Below are 20,464 nucleotides of genomic sequence, written 5' to 3'. Positions count from 1 at the left end.
AATCGGCCATTTTTGCTGCTTTCTATTTCTTTCTTTCTCTCTCTCCTAGTTGACCGTTTTGATGAGCTGTTACGATGATTCCCTCTTTAAGCGCAGCGTTTTTTCGATTGTGTGTTGTATTTTGTTCTTATTTGCGTCCTACGATTCTGTCCATTTGATGGCGCAAAAAAGTCGAATAGGCCTTATAGGCTGCGCGCGCCTTCCGTGGAAAAAATTCGTTCGTAAAGCGCATGTCTTGTCTACCACTCGATTCTTTCCCGATTCCATGGCCGACGAAAAAGTCGCCAACCATTTCTACTTCTACGAGTTTTCCCTTCCTTTTTTTTTATGTCGCTGGTCCGAATAGGGAAGTGTTAGGCCAATCGTCCGGCGAATGGTCAGCGCCGGATGGACAGGACCCCGACGCATGCGCTAGTACATTGGTGTCGTTCACTCAAATGCAACCGGCCTCTGACCGCTGACTAATAGGTTTCAATATTTGATTTGCTATTTTGATTGATGAAACGGGCGAATAGCTGGTTAAACTGGTTAAAAGTGAAGAGTAATTAGAGACATTCACTTTTGGAGCAATAGCTCAAAAATCGGAAATTCAATCACCGTGTCCGTACACAAGTTTACTTTGCTCTGGACGTTTTTCTTTCTCACGTCCTTCGTTCTCTGCGTTCTTTCTTCCGATTTTTACAAGTATATATAATTTTTTCATTCTCCTTTTTTTGTCAGTTTTTCAATCTTTTTTTGTTGTTGTGGTCTAGCGCCCCTCTTTCCATCTTCACCCCTTGTCTTTTTCTCTTTCTGCTATCTAAATTTAAATGTCTCGAACCTAACTCCACCCTCGCTCTTTCTTCCACCCAAAAGCCAAGACAAGAGACTGAGAAAGGAACTTGATAAATTCCGTCGGACCGAACAACAAAAACTACACACACAAAATTGAGAAGAGAATGGTGCAATAATTAAAGGAAGTTGACGGCGTCGATGGCGTCGGAGACGTCAGTTTTTACATGCAACATCTCTTTTCGGACTCTCTTGATTTTAGAAACCTTGTGACCATGTCGAAGTAAACAGTTGGAAGAAATTTTTGGAAAAAGAAGAAGAAATCCTTTATTTTTTATTTTTTGTTAGTTACGATTAATCAACAACGGTCGAGTTGATCCGTTGCCAATCTTGCTTGGATTTCTGGCGTTTTGTTTGTTTTATTTCTGGAGAGAATAATGAAAAAAGCAAAGAATAAAAAAGAAAAAAGAAAAGAAGGGGGTTGGAGACAGATGACAAGGATGGCCGTGTCCTGTCGTGCGCGTCTCTACTGCTATTTTCGGTCAAAACAACAAGGTTCCTCCTGGTCGAGCGGGCGGTCAACTTGGTGAATAACACTCGCACCAACTCAACCCATTTTTTTTTTCTTACAATGAAAAAGAAGAACTTAGAGATGGTGGGGGAGGACAGCAGACCAAAGCAACGTCCGTAGCAAAGCCCTTTTTTTTCCGCAGTGCTAGTGAAAAACAATCTTTGTTTTTTTTTTGCGTTCCCCTTCGCTATCTTACTCACTAGTACGGAAGGTAACAAACACTATGACAATGAATCTCTCTGTTCGTGTATCGAAATGCATATTTATTTGAGAGGGGGAAAAAAAATAGCAGTCATAGTCATGATGTACTTTGCAAGGGAAACGTACTAGTTGGATACTGAGAGAGAAAGAATGGTTGTTTACCGAGGTCCGTTTTCACTTTTCATTCTTCCCCTCTCTTGCCTACCTTTTCGATTTATTCTACATCGTTTTTTTTTTTTGTATGTGCGTATGTTGTTGTTGGGGCGTTCACAATTGAAGAGCGAAGACCTTCATGAGTGACCCTTGGGCAGCCGGGCGACTCGCTCGTCATCCATCAATAACGGGCTCGCGCGTTGGGTCCATGAGACGTTCAAAAATCGCCCCTTCTTTTTTCTCTCTCTCTCTTCTTCTCCTCCCCGAAATCGGATGATTCCTTTTCATTCATTCAAAACGCAGCATGCAACGATAATACAACATTCTTCCGCAGTCGGAGTCAGTTTATTCGGTTTCGCCGCCACGTCAGGGATCTAGAAAAAAATAAAAGGAAAAGATGATGGCGCTTTGGGGAGAGTCTTGGTCTACGACTGGCGAGTCAGGGAGAGCGTGAGAGAGTTCAAGGCTCGGTGAGCCAGTGACGGCGATTATCGTTATAGAATGAGAAAAGAAAAAAAAAATAAGTGAAAGAAAGATATTAAAAGCAAAAGGGCGACAAAAGAGAGGAGAGAGAGAGAATGGTCGCATTGGTCAGCCACTAAAAAGGTTCTCGGGGCGAAGGGGAAGCCGAAGAAGTTGAGGAACGTTTGACCGCTGATGCTACCCATGATAAGCTCAGATGATAAGAAGATGACCGCATAATAGTCTGTGGCATTGTCGGCTTATTTAGTATTGACTTATTCTGAGCTCTTTACCCTATTCAAATCGAGTAACCGCTTGGCTTTTATTTACATCAATGAGACGAAGGATTTGCCCGTTCTTAGTGTTGCTGGGAAATCCTCGTCGCAATATTCCATTCGTTTCCTTTTTTTTCTGTTAAAAAAAAATTTATTCATTCCTTCGTGTGAGTCTGTTGTCGTACGAGGATTAATCGCTTACTTTTCAAAACAAAGTAGCAAAAGAAAAATTGAATGCCAATATGGCTAGGTAGGTTCTTCACCGTTTGTTGCAGCCCTTATTGCCAGAGACATTCTCAAACTCAAGTTTAGCAGCAACTGATGGGCTGACCCAAATGGAGCCGGCTCGCTAAAAGCAATACCATTGGCATGCCAGTGTGATAGGTGTCCATTCCCATCTTGTCAGTTTTATTCCAATGTCTCTTTTGTTTTGTTTTCCTTCCTCATTTCAGGCTCACCTCAATCTGTTTTGCGCTTGTGACGTCATGTGTCTTGTAAGCGCTTTTTGTCGGCCAGGTTTTGGATTTTGACGCATTTTCAAAATTGCACGATCCGTGAGGATAGGGCGGGTACGAATTCAGCGGATCAAGAAGTCGGCTCTTTGTTGAATGGCAAACAAACATGATAGACGGAACAGAGCTCAAGACTCATCCATTCTAGACTCCTCCGCATTTCAATTGTTTTCCTCCAAGGGCAAAAGTGACAGAGCATATTCATCAATCACATTAGTTTGTGTCGAAAGATAATTTTTGTTTTTTCTAATCCAAGATCCGCCGGCCATCAGTTCCGTCTTAAAGTGTCGATTGTAAAGACAAGCATGTGACGTCATTTATTCGCTCTTTTCGCAAGTGCAATTGCGGTTGTACCCGTCTTTGAAAACGGTTTCATTGTGTTCGACATTAGAGCGGCCGAGCCGTGACGTCTTTTACGGAGGCGTTTTGCTTTTATTCACGCGGGCACACATGTACGTACGCAAAGAGAACGGACTTGTTTGTCAACAAAACAGATGGGCCGTCTTTATTTTGTCCTGTCTTTTTTCCTATTGGATCAGTCAGATCTTTGGCTATTATCTTATCGATTACTTCATTCCACATGTTTTTATTTTGGGTTGCCCGGTTTGCCCATATGACAAAGTGTGTTGCATATAGTCAATGATATTTTCTTCACCTAAAAAAAAAAAAAAAAAGAGAAAGAAAAAAGACAAATTAGCCGATGGGTATTCACCTCTAGTAACGCCTCGCGGTGGTAAAAACATCAGGGCTAATAAATAATCACCGGTGGCGCAGGTGTTTAGCCCCTCTTGTTATTTTCTGTCTACCCCTCCTTCTCTTTATTTTTTTTCTATATACTCTCTCTTATCCTGTTCTCTTTTATACCAACCATTTTGTTTTGTTATTATTATTATTTTTTTCATCACATCTAGCGTGGTAACATTCAAATATGGTGTTGGGCCCTGTCGTTTAGTGTACCCGCACCAAAAGAAATAATGAATCCCCCAACCGCTTGTCCCGCATCTGATTCATTCCATGTTGGCGTTGTGGAGAACGGAAATCGATGTGCCGGGCACCGGAACTGACCCTTTTGTCAGGGTTCATTGCCGTTTTATTTCCTCTTCTTTTTTTTTTTTTTTTTTATCAGGTTTTTCAAATGACTTATTTTTTTTAACACTCTCGAATCCATTTCTCTTATTCGTTTTCATTTTTTTCTTGCAAATAACGAAAACACGTGCGCTAGCCACAAAAATCAAATTAACTCGCCGCAAAAAAAAAATCAATCAATACATAAAAAAACGGAAAAGTAAGGTGTCGGTAAGATCGCTTGTCAGTTGATTGCATGCCCTGGTCCGTGTAAAAAGGTTATTTATGAATAAAAAAATAAATAAACGAAGAGAGCCTCGAGACGATTAGAAAAGGAGTTGAAGACAGGTCAGCTGCGAATTTGAACCTCTTGCTTCTAAAATGCGAAATGGGTTTGCCGAGCCGTGAAACAAATCCCACCGTTTCACAATCTCACGCCGGTTTCTCTAGCCGAGGTTTTACCAAATGGCAGGAAAAGAAGAGGCAGGAAAAAGTAAAGAAAAAAAAAAAGGAAAGAGCACGGCAGAGGTTATGGAAAGGGTCATCCGCTCGCCTTCTTCGGCTGACCTCTTGGCAGAGAGCACGCTCTCTTCGTATTCACAACATCGTTTCGTCTTCGTCGAAAGAGTTATTCTGTCGTCATTTCTTTTTTTTTCTTGTCTTTTCTTTCTCATACTTCTTTATTGTTTCCGACGCTGCTCGTTGGTTCCCGTGCGCAATTGACTAGCAGCTAGCAGTTTATAGTGTTGGAGCGGGTCATTCTCATGAACTTACGAGGTCGACATTTCCGACCATTAAGAACCGACCCCTCTGGTGGTCGTCTTGGACACTTTCCAAACGGTCCCATCGTTTTGCTCGACACACACAACAACAACAACAACAATAATAATATAATAACCGACGTCTTCTCTCTCTTTCGGCCTCTCTCTCACATATAAGAGAAACTGGAAAACACACACAACGACAACGATTACTACTGAATTATGATGCCTTTCTTTTTTTGTTGTTGAAATTCGAATGGTCCGCGACGGCCAAGACTTAACGTCAATGTGTGTTCTAGCTCAAGTGGCCGTATGTATTTTTCTCTGGAATTGCGGGTCGAAACCAACTTGGTACCCAACCAAAAAGAAAGAAAAAAAAAAAAAGAAAGAAGAAGAAGGGAGGGCTTTTTTTCTTTATTCGAACACATCACGTGATGAGTATCGCGGACCACCCAATACGTTCGGGTCACCATGTTTATATATATACATATATAATATATCTACACATTTTTCTTCGTTTTTCTTTTCTTTTTCCCCTCATCTCGCCCACCAACATTTTTCTCTGTTCTTTCTCTGTTTCTCCATCCCAAACAAAGAGAATATTTGCATAGGGAATAAGAAAACGTGGGGGAAAGAAAGAAAATAGAATGATAACAGACCCGATTGTGTTGGGCATCATAACGATTTCGTTCGATAGAAATCTCCGCCGGCTCAAGTCTTCCGTCTGCCCATGGTCAATGCTGATCCCGCTGCTGGCTCTCCGTCATCAGAAATGTTAATTCTCTCTCTTTCTCGACGTCTTCCGCGCACGCATTTGTTATTGAAATTTTTCAGTCGATTGATCGAATCGAGCAAATGTTAGAAAGTAACAAAAAAACAAGAAAGAAAACAATTAAAAAAGAAGAAGGCGACATGTATTGATTTGATGTCTTGTCACGGCTGGCGAGTGGTCAGAATCAAGTAACCTCTCTCTCTCTCTCTCTCTCTCCGCCCACGAAACACTGGAACACGTAGGGCGCGCCGCCGCCGATTACGGCAGCGGTTCTTAATCAATGTAAATGGAAACCTTTTTTTTTTTTTCCATCTCCCTTTTACATTCACTCTTTTACGTCGCAACGTTTCTTTTTTTTTTTTCATTCACTTTTCTTGCGTGCCTCTTTGTCCGTTTGTCCGTGTAATGCGTATAGTTGACGCCCGCCGTGGTGCGCGCCCCAAACGAAACACTGTACGATCGAGGTGGACGAGAGAGTACGCAAGATTAATGAAGGCTGAATTTCACCATAGCATTCACATGATTTATTTATTTATTCCTTTTCCATGTGACGCCCGTCGAACGAACTCAATGCGATACGAAGCGTGCCGGGTAAGCGCAGACGAAGAAGAAGTGCACCTCATTCAAAAAGCCAGAGTTTACTCTTCGACACACAGACACACAGACAATCATGAAAAATAAAAATCCAATCCAAAAGAGAAAAGAACGGAGGTCGAATGTGCAGAGCGCACGATACCACAAGACGCCCACCCAATGGCGTCGTGAGGGCGTACGAGTTGCTCAGTGTCTTAGGGGTCATCTCGTTACCTGGCGACCGGATATCGAGTTCCAGTTGGTCGACAAGCAATAGGCGTCGTTCGATCTTTGACCGGCGCATGCAGGCCCGATGGGACAGGCACGACTTTAATGCGTGCGTGCGTTCACTGTCCAGACGTGTTTCTTTTCTCATTGTTGCCAAAGAAGAATAGATGCTATAAGCAAGACACAGTATTAAAATGGAAAAGAGCAACGAAAAGAAGAATAGCAATAATAATAAAAAAAAAAAAAAGAGAGAGAGAAAGAGAAAAAAAAATGGGGATCGTAGAGGTCACGGCGTCGTCGCCGTTGTTTTCATTCACACTCGTTCCTGCCTGGCTATAAGCTTGGCCCGTGTTGTTGAGGGGAGGCCCCCGCGGCCAGGTTACTTTCCAAATGATTCACGCCGCCCCATTCCAACCAAACTGGACGGCATATCTCGCCTTTGCCCTCCCGCCTTCTTCTTCTTTTTTTTTCTTTTCTCTCTGCTTGATTTCATTCCATTTTTTTTTTTAAGTTGCTCAGTTTTTTGTTGTTCGGGATTTATGAAAGGAAATGGCTTTCGAAGCGGGATGCTAAAAACAGAATAAGACATGGAGAAGGGGAAGAGGTAGATAGAGAGAGAGCTGCGAGGTCAGTGACGAGAGGTCAGCGTGACGTTTCAATGGACGGGCGCGTGAATGAGAGATTGTTTCTGATCTCAGAGGTGGGTTTCATGCAATTGTGGAGGAGGTGGAGGTCAACTGGTGTAGGCAGAAGAGGTCGTGCAGCATTTCTTTTTTTATTCCGTACTCCAAAAGTCTCTTCTCTCCGCCCTCCTCCCCCTCGCCTTTTTGTGGTCTCTTTTGTTAGCCCGTTGTTTTCTCATCGGTGGAACACCGATCTAACCGAAACTCGTGTGTGACTATAGCAAAAAGAAAGAGAGAGAATGAAGAAGAGGGGAACAAAAAGAAAGGCACAAAAAAAATTAATAAACACAACAACAACAACAACAAAAAAAAAAAAAAAAGAATGCGTTCATTAAAACGAAATTCAGTGAGGGTCGCCAACGTGAGATTCAGGTCAGCTCAAAAAAAATAAAAAAGGGCTACAAACGTTTCATCTTCAAATCAACTTTTTTCCTTTTCCTCTTAATCTAACCAATTTTACCTATCAACTTTTGAACTAGTAATGTCGTTAGTTCAAAGCTTTATCATCATTTTTCTTTTCTGAAATTTCCATTTGTTTTTTCTTCGTTAGGTCTACTTCGCTTACAGCAGTATCTTCAAAGTGAATTTATTATGATTTTAGTTTGTGTCGATGTTACTTTGTCGGGAAAGAGAGGGGGAATCGCAGCTAGTCAAATTAGTGAGGGCAACAGGTAAAACGTTTCACGGCAGCAGAGATTTCATTTTTTATGTAGCGGTCAGTGCCAGTCGTCAGTTGATAGATGATGACGCTGAGCGCGTCACCTGGCCGCCTTTTACGTCATCCATGATAAAGCGTTAGAAAAACAAAAAAGAAAAGAAAGAGGGAGGGAGAAAATTCATCCATTCTCGTTTGAACTAACACCCATTAACGAGTGCCCAACTTTCATATCCGGTAACGGAAAGATTAAACAACTTGGGCCCTACACATTGAACAACTTCGCTTCTTCATTTCATCGCCTCTTTTGTTTTTTATTGAGCGTAAACCTTTTTCTTTTTTTCTTTTCTTTTTCTTTTTTTCTTTTGGGTTCTCTTTCCCTGTTGATGTTGACCTGGTTCCAACAATAGCATTCTCGCCGTTAAATAGCAATAACAAGGTTGAGCGCGAAATTGTATTTCATCGCGCAGATGTACACCGGCGCATAATCGGTGTTTCCTTTTGAATAATTGCCTTTTCGTCACCGTCTCGTTTCATCACACTACACCTGACTAACGTTACCGATCAAAAAGCCAGTTCAATTCATCGACTGTTGTTGTGCTTCAGTTGGAGTCACTGCAACAACGGTGTCGATCAGTAACTGGACCCTTTTCAGATTGCCGAGTCATGTCCGTCGTTTCGTGCGGTATCGAGACAAGAGGCGGACAACGTGCCTTTCTTTTTTCTCGTTTCAAAAGGTTTCGAAAAAAACAAAAAAAACAACAACAACTAAATAAAGAAATAAAGAAAAACACGAAAGGCTGTGATTTGTAAACGGAAGACATTACCCGGAATGAACGGTGGTCACTGACATAGACTTCCAATTATTTTTCGGATTTAAAAAAACAAAAAAACAGATTGATGATCCCGAGGGGTGGATAATCAAGCGAGACCAGAAGTAGAACCTTCGAAACGATGCTGTTATTGATACTTAAAAATAGCTTTTTACTGTAAAAAAAAAAAAGGAAGTGCCTGGTACTCGTCTTGCTCAGAAAACACGGACAGAGGACGTCATTTCAGGTTATGTTTGGGGTTCATATTCGTACACACACACACCCACACACACACTTTGCGAAGAGCGTAAGAAACTTTTGCAAGTAGGTCAGCATCATCTTGCCCTGGTAATTGGTCACCAAAGGCGAAGGCAAATAGCTTTGCAAGTGTCACGGCCAGCAGCAGTTGTCACAATATGTAAAACTGTGAACCCGACATCAGGAAAACATTGGCCCACTATTTTATGGCTCTCAAAATGCGGCAACTCGGCTATAGTTGACGCCTCATTACTTTTTCGACTTCCTCCTTCACTTTCAATATAGTTTCTCGTTTCCATTTTGTTTTATTGATATCTCGCAACGAATTTCTGGGGAAACAAGAAGGTTTTTGCGAGAGTTCCAACCGGACACGGCTTACGTATTCGCAGCCGGGAGAGGTTAGTAAGGTGGCCCAACTGTCAACACATGTCGTGCATCCGGCAGGCCGATTAGTAGTCGAGTCCACGAGTGTGTCAAATAATAACAAGTGCTTCAGAAACCTATGGAAGCGTCGTAGCGTGCTTGTCTCAGTGTGTGTGTCTGTGGGAAAGGCAGAATGTGAAGGAGTGTGGGCTATACGTCAGAACTGAGCGTGCGCGCGTTCACTTATTTATAACTAGCAGAGTGATGGACGTGGTCAGACCTTTAACCGGACGTGCAGCTTATGGTGCGACACCGCGCACGGCCAACTGGGGCCATCCGTCACGCTGTCAATTCTAACGTCATTTCGCCTCTTTATTTTTCTTTTCATTACGGCAAGGCAAATGAAACGAGGAAAAAAACGTAGAAATATAAAAATAAACAAATAAAAAGCGATGATGAAAATGAACAAGAATAAAGCGTTAAAATAAAAAAAAGGCCCCGAAAAGACAAAGAATATCAGCAGATGAAATCAGGTCGGTACTGGTTGAAACTGACTCTGACTCGGTATAGACCGTTGGTAAAGGGAGGACCGTGGGTGGCGCACACCATTGTTTCGCTTTCTGCGTCTACCCATTTTTAATCTTGGCTTGCGGTCGAGGCCCTTTTTTTTTATTTTGTCCCTCCTTTTTTTGGTCACTATTGATACGAATCTCTCGCGACGGCCAAAAAAAGAAATAATAATAATAAAAAAAACCCAAAAAAAAAGCTAAGCGCGTCGCAAGGAAAGCAAGAAAAGACAAGTAAACCAACTTGGGAGATCAAAACAACAACAACAAAAAAGTATACCGGGACTACAAACCCTAAAACGGGCGGCTGCCACAGGAAGTGTATAGATTATTGCGCTACTCCGTTCCGAGATCACCAGTCATGGAAGAAAACCAGAAAGAGACGAGAATCGGAGTGAACGAAAAAAGGAAAAGAAAAAAGAAAAAACAAAACCGCGAGTATCCGGAGTGAATAGGACGAAGGATGCTGTGGCGTCCGCTCACACCACTCGGATGTTGGTGACTTGGTTTTACGCTGAATGCGCTCTACCTAAAAACACGCAGACAAGCCTCAAATAAATCGTGAGAAAAAAACACACACACAAAAAAAGAAAAGGTCACTAAGAAGCAAATAGCGGAATCCATTGAGTTCCAAATAGCTCAAACTTACTAAGCAGAGTATATGAAGGGCATATAGACAGACAGCGAGCGGAAGAAGATGCTAAAGAGACAAGTCAAAAAAAAAAAAAAAAGCGGTCGGAATAGATTTATTTATTCCGGGCTTCTGGTCTCTCGACGGCAGCGACGGCGACGACGACTTCCTTTCCACTTTTCTTTTTTAATGAATATAAAAACATCGACTTTTTCTCTATGTGTGTGTTTTTTTGGTTTTTTTTTCCTTTTCCCCTTCACTCTCGTGTACTGTATGTGTGTAAGTATGTGTCGTTGTTGTTGTCCCCCCCCCCTCCTCCTGCTTCACTCTGGTTTTCTCCCGTCCGTCCGGGCGTGTAACGCATTCCTCTATGTGACGGAACCGGCACGCCGCTCCACCCTTTACGCGCTTGTTTTCCTCCCTTTAGGACTCTCGTTCCCTCGTCCTCTTGTTGTCGCTCCTCACTGGATCTCTTCTCTTTTTTCTTGCTGTTATGTTGTGGTGTGTTACCGATGAACTTGGCGGAACATCCTGTTTGTTTCGGCAACCAGATACTGTTGGGAACGTTCCATAACCCCCATTTCTCGGCCGTGTCACAAGGCGAGCGCTCTTAGCCAATTCGTCTCCCCTCCTCCTCCCTGCCCTTCCTCTTTCGTTCTTGCATTTTTTTACTTCATTTTTTTTTTTCTCATGCGGGGGAGAAACAAGAGGTGAAGGGGGTGGAAAGGCAATCGGATGTCTTGCATCATCGTTTTTCCTTGCCGTTCGTTCCCGAAGTTTGGCAATGCCTGGCACGACACTTCATTTTCCGAGTTCCCCCCTTTTTTTTTCTTTGCCCCCTTCAAAAACATGACGGCACTTTTCCTAAGACGCCAATAGAATTCCACACTACCCGGTGAAAGCCTCCAGCGGATGAAATTGGAGATTTCCAGCGTTTTTTTCTTTTTCTTTTTCTTTTTTTTTTCCGTGTGTATTTTTTATTTTTTTTTTTTTTTGTTTTACCCTCTTTTCTCGGGGTTACTAGTTCCGCCGTATTGTGTAACAAGGTCTCTCACTCGCTCTTTTTCAAAGAGGTTGATAAGTGCGGACGTTTAAGGTGGACTCGAGCAGGGGAAACTTAGGACGAGATGGGGAAAACACGCCCTCCTTAACGAATCCATCTCAAGTGAAGCCCTCTCGTCCTCTCGTCTTAAAATAATGGCATTTCCATTCCGTTCTCGTCTCTCTCCTTTATTTTGTTTTTCCCCCTCTCCCCATTTGGCCCCCCTTCTGCTTTGATTTAATTCTGCCAGTTGTTTGTTCGACGTTTGTGTGAATCGCACGCCAAGCCACCAGCGGACATGAACCTCTTGAAATTGAATGTAAAAAGAATCGGAATTTGTGAGAGAACGATGGCCATATCTAGACGTCAGGCAAAGGTATTCGAGAGCCACACCAAACAACTTTCCAATCAGCAGTAATTTTGTTCTGCGTGGCATTGTTGCTCTTGAAACAGTTCTTCTAACTTTAATCAAAGAAACGTTCGCTAAACTAAACACATAAAAATGCACAAAACAAAAACAAGCCACTATAAAAGATAAAAAGACTAGGCGACTAAAGCACAAAAGTGAGGACCCACCCAGCATTAAAATATCTCTCTGCTATATCGGTGAAACAAAAAACATCAAAATGGTTTTTTCTTCTTTTTATTTATTTATTTTTTTTTCTGGTCTTAACTACAACCTTTGAAAAAGTCCAATGGAATCAAGAGTAAGCGCGCATCGAGCGTACATTTCGTTTGGTCTTTTTCTAACGTTTAGGGTGCCGCTATGGTCGGTTGATGCCACATTGTTTTCTTGTTTTGCGCCCTTTTTTTTGATATTTTGGGGTCGTTTTCAGTCTTCCTCATTTTTTTTTTTTTTTTTTTTCTTTCTTTCTGTTATTGTTATCGTGTTGTTGTTCCTGTCACGTCGAGCAGAGCCGGAAGAAATGGCTCCCGATTCGCTGACGTGCGGCGTCTGCAGGAAAGAGTTCCCGCTGGGAGAGATCGTCCGCTTCATCCAACACAAGGTCCTCTCTTGCAACAAAGAAAACTACCGGGTGATGTGCGCCCGTTCCGGCCGCGGTGGCGGCGGAGGACCCGACGGTGACGACCTTTCGCTTCAAATCGACGGCGGCGGGAGCAGCGGCAACACCGCATCCGCCGCCACGGGATCCGTTTGCTTGAGGAGGCCTAGCATCTCGGCGCCGATCAACAGCCGTCGTTTGACAGCAACCGTCTCGTCGTCATCGACACTGACATCGGCCACTGGGGCAGGCGAGGACGAACCGAATGAAGCTGGTGCTGGACAGAGCGACCCTTGTTGTTCCGTCAAGGCTGAAGAGGAAGAAGATCGCACCGGAGCCCATAAAGGCCCAGCAACCGCCGATGCCGGATCCAACACGGTCAACTCCGGTAAGAAGAACCATCCATCTTATTCTCCATCGATTTCAATGGGTTCCAAATTGTTCGCATCTCCCTCAACGTGGCGATCTAGAAGCATTAAAACTTGACGGAGGGAAAGGCCTCTCAGAAGGAAGGAATTCGATGAACATAACAAAATCGAAATCAAACGCGAAGGCATCAACAGCCTAAGAGAAAAGGGCAAATTGGATTCAAATAGCCGATAAGAAATGAAGCTGGGTTTACGCCTGGCAAAGCAAGCCGACCAAAAACTTGGCCAACTCGTTTTCAATCTGCCGCTCGCATCAGAAAATAAAAGAAAGACGGACATTGGCATGTCAGTCCGCACGAATTCAAAATGCAGCGTATCCGGGAAATGCCGGACTATGGGTCCGATTCGCTTGACGAATCATCATAAAAATAACGAATGAAAAGATAAGATGAAGAAACAACGCCGACCACCACCCCGCTGAGCGCGCCGCTCAACGGTGGTCTGTCCGTCCGTTCCGCACACAAATTTACTTACCAACAATGTATTTTTCTTTTTCTTTTTTTTTTTTTTTTTTTTTTTTTTTTCCTATTTTTCTTCGTTTTTCGGGGATTTTTTAATTCTAAATTCTAAGTATTTTCATTGAAAAACAAAAGAAAGCTAGGATAAAAAGCTAAAGAACACGAAACGAAGGTAAATCGGGGTAAAACGAGGCAAACGAAAAGAAGAGCTAGGTATTATTTTGAGTGTAACGTAGAACCGAATCCTCAATGATTTGATGCATCGAACTTATTCTAATCGTATAGGACAAGGCACTTTATGGGTGGTTGATACTTAAAGCTGCTTCACGCGTCGTATATTTTCCTTCCTTTTTCGATTTTATTTTTCCTAATCAACTCTACTGTCTTATAATCTTGAATAATAACCCGTAACTAAATGTTAAAAAGGCCATCATTCTGTGATAAATCAACAGTTCGGCACGTGAGAAAAACAACTTGCTAATGGCAACCGTCGAAACAGACGTCGTCAGACGCCCATAGAAATATGCGCTCAATACGAAAACGAAACAGCGCAAACTCCCCCCCCCCCCCCGAAATAAAAAAAAAAAAAAAATATGGATAACTAAAATATAATAGATGAAACCAAAGACTTGTGAACTAGGCTTACATATATTTTGCCTTAGTTCTTGATTGTGGCTAGCGTTTCGTGTCAATGATGGTCTGCCAAGCGAATCAAAGTGACAGATTCCCTCTTTTTTCTAATCTATCTTTTCTTCATTTCTTTGCCTTATCTTTTCTTTGTTCTTCACTTTTTTTCAATTCTCTGCAACCTGAACCTGCAGTTTTTCAAAGAGAAAAAAGAGCCGTGTTTAAAAGGCGAAGGAGAAGTACAGGTAGTCCGACGGAGGGACAGAACGCTAATAGAATCTTTTTTTTTGTTTAAAAAAAATGGCAAAAAAATGAGAATAATAAACTAAAATAAATTATAAAAAATTAAAAATAAGCAAACAAAAGATGGCATTGAATTCGGGCTGCCAACAATTACCACGCCAATAGGACGTGAAAAAAAAAAATCAGAGGATAATCAAGAAATTTACTCTTTTGTCTATTTTGGAGTGCCGCGGTTGACATCTTCTTTCCTTAGTTTCAAACACATTTTCCTAGTTCTATACTAGGTTCTATACTACACCCTAATTTCGTGTATACCTTTAATCAATTCTGAAGGTCTGTTAAGCCAACACAAGAATGGGAATGTCGTCTTTTTAACGTACCTATCGATTCTAAAGCCAGAAATTGTGGCGAATGGCAAGTTCGACAAGCGGGTCAGGGAACAATGATCGGCATTAGATATCTTTATTACTATTTGTCAAAATTGTCTTCATACCGAAATGCAACGACATTTGCAGCCTGTCGTTTTTCGCGTCCGGCAAAGCGGAACGTCGCCTTCTCTTCCTGACTGGCCGGACAATTTGCTTCGTAGTCTGTGCTTATACATTATGTGCACTGCATATTTTTGTTTTCATTTTTACTAGAGATAGAAGGGCGGCGGAATTGCCTCGATAAAAAGAGGAAAGAAAAAAAAACAAAAAAACACGTGCACGGGAATTACAAATTCGTGACATTTTTTAACGCTTGCAGCGCACTGGATTTTCAAAGTATTGTATCAACTCCTGCTATTTTTCGCTGTTATTTTCACATCCTGGAAAAGTTTTTCGATGTTATCTTTTTCCAGTTCTTTTTTTTTTTTATTATTATTATTATTATTGTTGTTTATTTATTTTTACGTGACCGACAAATAGGTCAGTTTTCTTTCCAGCAACACCATACTTTTGCAATTCGCTCGCATAATGGTTGTCGTGCTCCGTCCGCTGGCCTTAACCGTTGTTGACTATGCGGGAGCCTCTTCATTTATTTGCACGTCTCCTATATCTTATTCATCTGAACCTTTTGTGTCGACGGCTGACCAGTAACGCGACCGGTCAATCGATAAGAAACGAAAAAATAGCAAATCTAGTGGCAAAGTAGTATTTGCTAATAGGTATCGATTCATGCAGCCACCCAAAATGTTGTCCTACACACCCAGCCCAACTTTCAGTTGCAGACATTTTTTTTTTTTTTTTTTTTGTAAGGTTTTTTGTCGCTCTAAAAAGTTGTTCTAAAAGGAAAGAAATTTTCGACAAGACTCAAGTCAGGCGCGCGATGGGTTTAACCGACGAAGAAGAGAGTTCCAAGACACAAAGTTGGATAATGAAAGAAAAAGCGAATAACCAAATAGAAGGAGGAGAGCAAAAAAGCAAATGGAGAGAGGGCAAAAAAAGAGCACGCGTCTCGCAGCATTTAGCAACGCCCCGCGTGAAAGACCATTCGTTCCACATTTCAATTCATCTCACCTCCCTTTTGCGTGCGTTCGTACTCGTTTACACGCGCAACGGAACGTAGTATTGCACCGCTCGCGCACCACGTTGCGTCTATTTACCGAATGGAAAATAATCGTAAAAAAAGGAAAAAAAGAAGAAGAAGAAAAAAAAAAAAAAATCTATTCCCAGTTTGAGGTCGTTTGGGTCACTTTTGCTGGGCTATTCTTTCTTGCAAACCACCACCCCACTGGTCCCATCCTCCCAAAATTCATTTTCGTGGTTTGATGGTTACGCTGCATGCGCCGTCAAAGTTATCGGTAACGGCGATGTCTGTACGCCCTTTTTCTTTAAGCAAAAAGAAAACAACACACACGCACACACACGCGTACAAAGGCACTCACACATTCTTTGAATGCATCACAAATAAACAAATAAAAAATAAATAAATAAAGCGATACCTCTTTAGCTCGTCCAGCGCGTGCCCGGCCTCTCTTTCTATACAAACTGATAGGTTGTTTGTTTTTTGTTTTGCTTTTGCTTTTTGTTTTTTATAGTCGTGTCGTGTTGTTTTCTTTGTGTGTAATTCTTCCTGTTGTGGTCGTCATTTTTCGTTGGCCATCGTCGTTACAGTCGTTGATGTCATCGTCTTGTGAAACGAAGCGGTTGCGCCATCACGGCTGTCGTGCACATTCACTTTGCGGTTGGTCCGTTCTCAGCCTCGGCCCGTTTCTATCCGCCACCCCCGTCGTATCACGTCGCCGAATCGGGCAAGTCATTCAGAGGTGGTCTCCCCCTCCTACCAATGACAACCAGTGATCGGCTTCGGCATCAACGTGAACAAGGGGACAAGAACACGCGACAAAGAAAAATACAAAAGAACCCAGGAGAATAACGAAGGGGGAACCAAAAAATCAATAAACTGAAAAAAAAAAATAAATAAAAGGGAAGATGTCGAGGATAGAAGAATGCCATTTGAAATCGTTCACGATGTCTATACAGAAAGAGAGGAAAAGAAAATGATTATTATTTATTATTATTATTATTTTCTTTTTTTTTTTTTTTTGCTTTTGACTTTTGACTCCCTGCCATGTTTGCTCATAACCCCGTACTGTGTTGCTTTCTTCATCGACCAGCTTCGGCTTGATAAAGTGCAGCGATTCTATTACGACCCATCCGTACCCGAAAGTGTATATTCGCATCATCGCCAATGGTAGACGATCGGCGGTCGGTGCGGTTCTTGATGTTTTCCCAACTGATGCTGGAAAAAGTGTGTTTCGTAATTAAAAATGACTTGGCGCGAACCACACCGTCAACACTGCTATAGTATGCCACCTACCGATATATATACGTATGTCTGGAGACCTAAGACAGGCTAGATTTCTTCAATGGACTGCCAGCCAAACAAAGAAGAGAGTGAGTCATTCTCGCCATGTGAGCCAACGTCTTTGGGATATGGGCGTTGTGGACGCACAGCAGAGAGAGAGAGAAATCATAATCACCATTAAAAAACATAGTGGAATGAGAAAAAAAAACAAAAAACAAAATAAAATAAAATATATCGTCTTGCACGGCGAGGACTCTGGCTGACTGTGGTGGAGGCAGCGGGCGACGAGGACCACCTGCTACCTACCGTGCACATGTAGGCATGGCGAGGGGGGGTTATAGATGAGGAGGTCACCTTAGCGCCTACCTTAGCAAGCTTGCTGCACAATGACATATTGAATCGGTATCTCCATCTCTTTCTCTCCCATTCTCAGATTCTTTCTCGTATCTTTTGGTGGCCTTTTCTTATGTGCTCCGTTACCTTGCCGAGCCATTTTGGTGGTCCGCCCTCGTCATCATCATGGTCGTCCACACCGCCACCACCACGGCCGCCGTCTGTAACAGAAATTAAGGCCACGAAATGTTTCACTTTGGTGCCAAATTAAAAAAAAAAAAAAAGAAGAGGGGGGAGGGGGAATAACGAACAAGAAAGAAAAGGACAGACGCCTTCAATTTCCATGCATTTATGCACTTCCACCTCCCAGGCTACTCTTGACTACCTAACCCACCGTTGAGCGGACGCTAACATACTCCCGCACATGTGGCCGCATACAAAAAAGAAAACAAAAAAACAAAAAAAAAGACAATAAGAAACTACTCGAGCGACAATCGTGAAGAACAAGAGGTTGAGACAAAGGCAGAAGGCAACATTCGATAAGAAAATGGGGAAAAAAAAAACAAAAACAAAAAAAAGTCGGTCGGTGTGGCAAAAACTCGTCATCGTGGGAGGTCGCCGTCACTGCGTGGACCCCCAAAAAGAGGCAGACACACAGGGAAAAACCATAATACATATAGTATACGATATGTATGCTATATTTAAAACAGCAAAAAAGAAAAAAAAAAGAAGTCACGTCTGACGGGATGTTCCATTTTTTCTTTTTCTTTTTTTGTGTGTATTTTTTTTTTCCCGCATCGGCTCCACTACTGGGATAGATGCAATACTGCATCCAGCTCTCTTTTTATTCGACCACAGCTAACGTGTAGATGCCCTATTGCAGTTTTGTTTAAATTATTATTATTATTATTATTTGCCGACCCCTTTTATTTTCTCATTGTTTTTTTGTTTCTTTGGGGTTGGGCTTTTGTCTCGAGAATTTTGGCTGCTGCTGCTTATCTTTGTCGTTTTGTTTTCGGTGACATTCCCCTTTTGTTTCTTGGCAATGAGACGGTTCAATGTGAAGCATCGAATCTCGTCAGCACACTCTATAAGAGACAGAAGCAGAAGTCCAAAACCGAGATAAAGTGACAGCAAAAAGAAAAAGAAACGGTGTAGCTGCGTAGGTGGGCGCCACTTTCCTTTCCTGTCTCATTTCCAAAGCAAGATGTCTTGGTTGTTACGATTCCTTGCGATCATGATCGAGATCCGGAATCGCTGTACAAGACGTGCTAGATGGAACGTCGACGTGGAATCGACAACTCCCAAAAGACGAGTGGACCAAGGACAAGCACGTCGTTGATGATGATCGTTTGACGTTCTATCTGTACTTATTATGGACGCATTAAGGCCACATCGTTGACTCGTTTGGCCCCCTCTAATGCCAGCCAATACGTTTTCAGAGACTATAAGAGAAGGGACTAGCGAGAGAGTTAGAGGAGGCGCGAAGCCAATGTCCGATACCAATTAGCTCCATCGTGGGCCCAGTCTAATCGTCCGTCTCTGTCGCAGGGCCAGAAGCAAATCGAATTTGCCATTGACCTGTTTCCCAACTCTTGCAATTCCGGTCGCCATACATCTACTTTTTTCTTTCCCTTGCCGACTCGTCCCTCTCGGAGGAATTGGGATGATCAGCCCCACTAACGAGCGTCGTGTCGGTCGTCGTAATCGCCCTCTTTCTTTATCGATTCTTTATTACTCCATTCTTCATTCCCGGACGGCGCCATCCAGGATCCCTAATTTTTCGTTGGGTGCACGGCCAGACAAAATGTCGAAGGCTTCAACAACAACAAAAAAAAGAAATAAAAGAAGAGGAGAACAAAAATTATAGCCTGCCATTGTGGCGCATAGGGAAAGTGACGGAAGATTGATCGCAATCAAAATCACGATTTACCTGACGAAACGGAATAAGATAGGGAAGAAAAAAACAAAAAACAAAAAACAAAACAACAACGGGTCGACAGTAAAGCAAAAATACAATCTTTTGAGAAGTAAGAATCGCCTGTTTGGCTATTTTTCTCTCTTTTTTCTTTCTTTCTATTTCGGCTGTGCGGAATACGTTTCACGAAGAGATTTGATTTCGTAGACATGGCAAATGACGAAGCAGAGTTCTATCTGTTTTTGTTGTTGTTTGACGTTGATTATGTTTGCGCGGACAAAGTGCCCTCAGCCGTAACCGACTGATTATGCTACCACGCTAAATGGAACAGTCAATTCAAGAGTCGACTTTGTTTTGTCCGAACCATCCAGCTATTGTTTTCCAATTTAACATTTTTTCCGTTCGCTGCATCTTCCACCAAAACACGACGCTTGTGTAGGTGTGTATGTTATTTATATTTTATTTTTTGATTTTCAATAGCCACTGTGACCATTGTTTGGCTTTTCGTCATTGAAAAGACGACACATAATGACTGAATAATTTCTGACGAATTGAAACGGAGGGTAACGGCCAAAATGTCATCGCTGTGGGGCAATGAGCAAAGGATTCACCAAACACTTTTTAAGAGACCAGACAAACGATAACCGTCATTTAAAATTCTATTTTTTTGTTTTGTTTTTTCATTGGATCTTTTCAGACCCTAAGAAAGACCGAAAATAAAATTAACTAACAAAAAGCAAACAGGAATTGGGATAAGGGAAATAAGAAGGCGGATGAAATAAATTCAAGGCAAAAAAACAAAAAACAAAAAACAAAAAAAAGAAGAAGATGAAAAGAATGTCATCGTCGACTTTGATTGAGCAGCTGGGAAATGGTGGGAGATGAAGAGTATGGTTCTCTAAATTTATTTTTTGTTGTTTTTTCTTTGTTGTTTTTATCTGCTCCCTTTTTTTTATCTTTATCTTATTTTTTTTTCTTTCCTTTTCTTTTGAATTCATTTGCGTTTCTTGTATCAGAACTTACAGGTAACGTTTAACTGGTCCGAAAAGACGTTCATTAGCTAGCTCATAGTAGGTCTCCGCTGTTGATCTTTTGACGGTGCGATTTGCCTTTCATTATTTGTTCCAAAATGTCTAGACCGTACAACCTGCAGTTGAGTCAAACGGCACTGACAGAGTTATGTCTATGAAAGCGGTTAGGTGAAAAGAACGACAAGAGTTAGGAGGTTGGTATAAATCGTCGACGTCGAGTCGCCGAGCCACGTTTCAATGGTTTCTGTTTCTTCTTTCAACAGCACTGAAAGTGTATG

At 42.1% G+C, this 20,464-nt stretch overlaps 1 protein-coding gene across 2 annotated transcripts in view; it reads left to right on the top strand.

The window, feature by feature from the left end:
- Nucleotides 1-20,464, top strand: part of LOC116936738 (AF4/FMR2 family member lilli) — a 33,683-nt gene that overhangs the window by 1,044 nt on the left and 12,175 nt on the right. Inside the window, exon 2 of one of the 2 annotated variants that reach the window (XM_032943906.2) lies at nucleotides 12,270-12,746. In XM_032943906.2, the coding sequence (XP_032799797.2) occupies nucleotides 12,270-12,746 (477 nt within the window). Of the gene's footprint in view, nucleotides 1-32; nucleotides 12,747-20,464 lie in introns of those variants that run through there. The other variant, XM_045168679.1, reaches the window with a different exon arrangement.

Source organism: Daphnia magna, linkage group LG2, assembly GCF_020631705.1.
Source record: "Daphnia magna isolate NIES linkage group LG2, ASM2063170v1.1, whole genome shotgun sequence".
Taxonomy (NCBI): Eukaryota; Metazoa; Arthropoda; class Branchiopoda; order Diplostraca; family Daphniidae; genus Daphnia; species Daphnia magna.
Note: the sequence above shows the minus strand (reverse complement) of the source record. Positions and strands in the feature narration are given on the sequence as shown.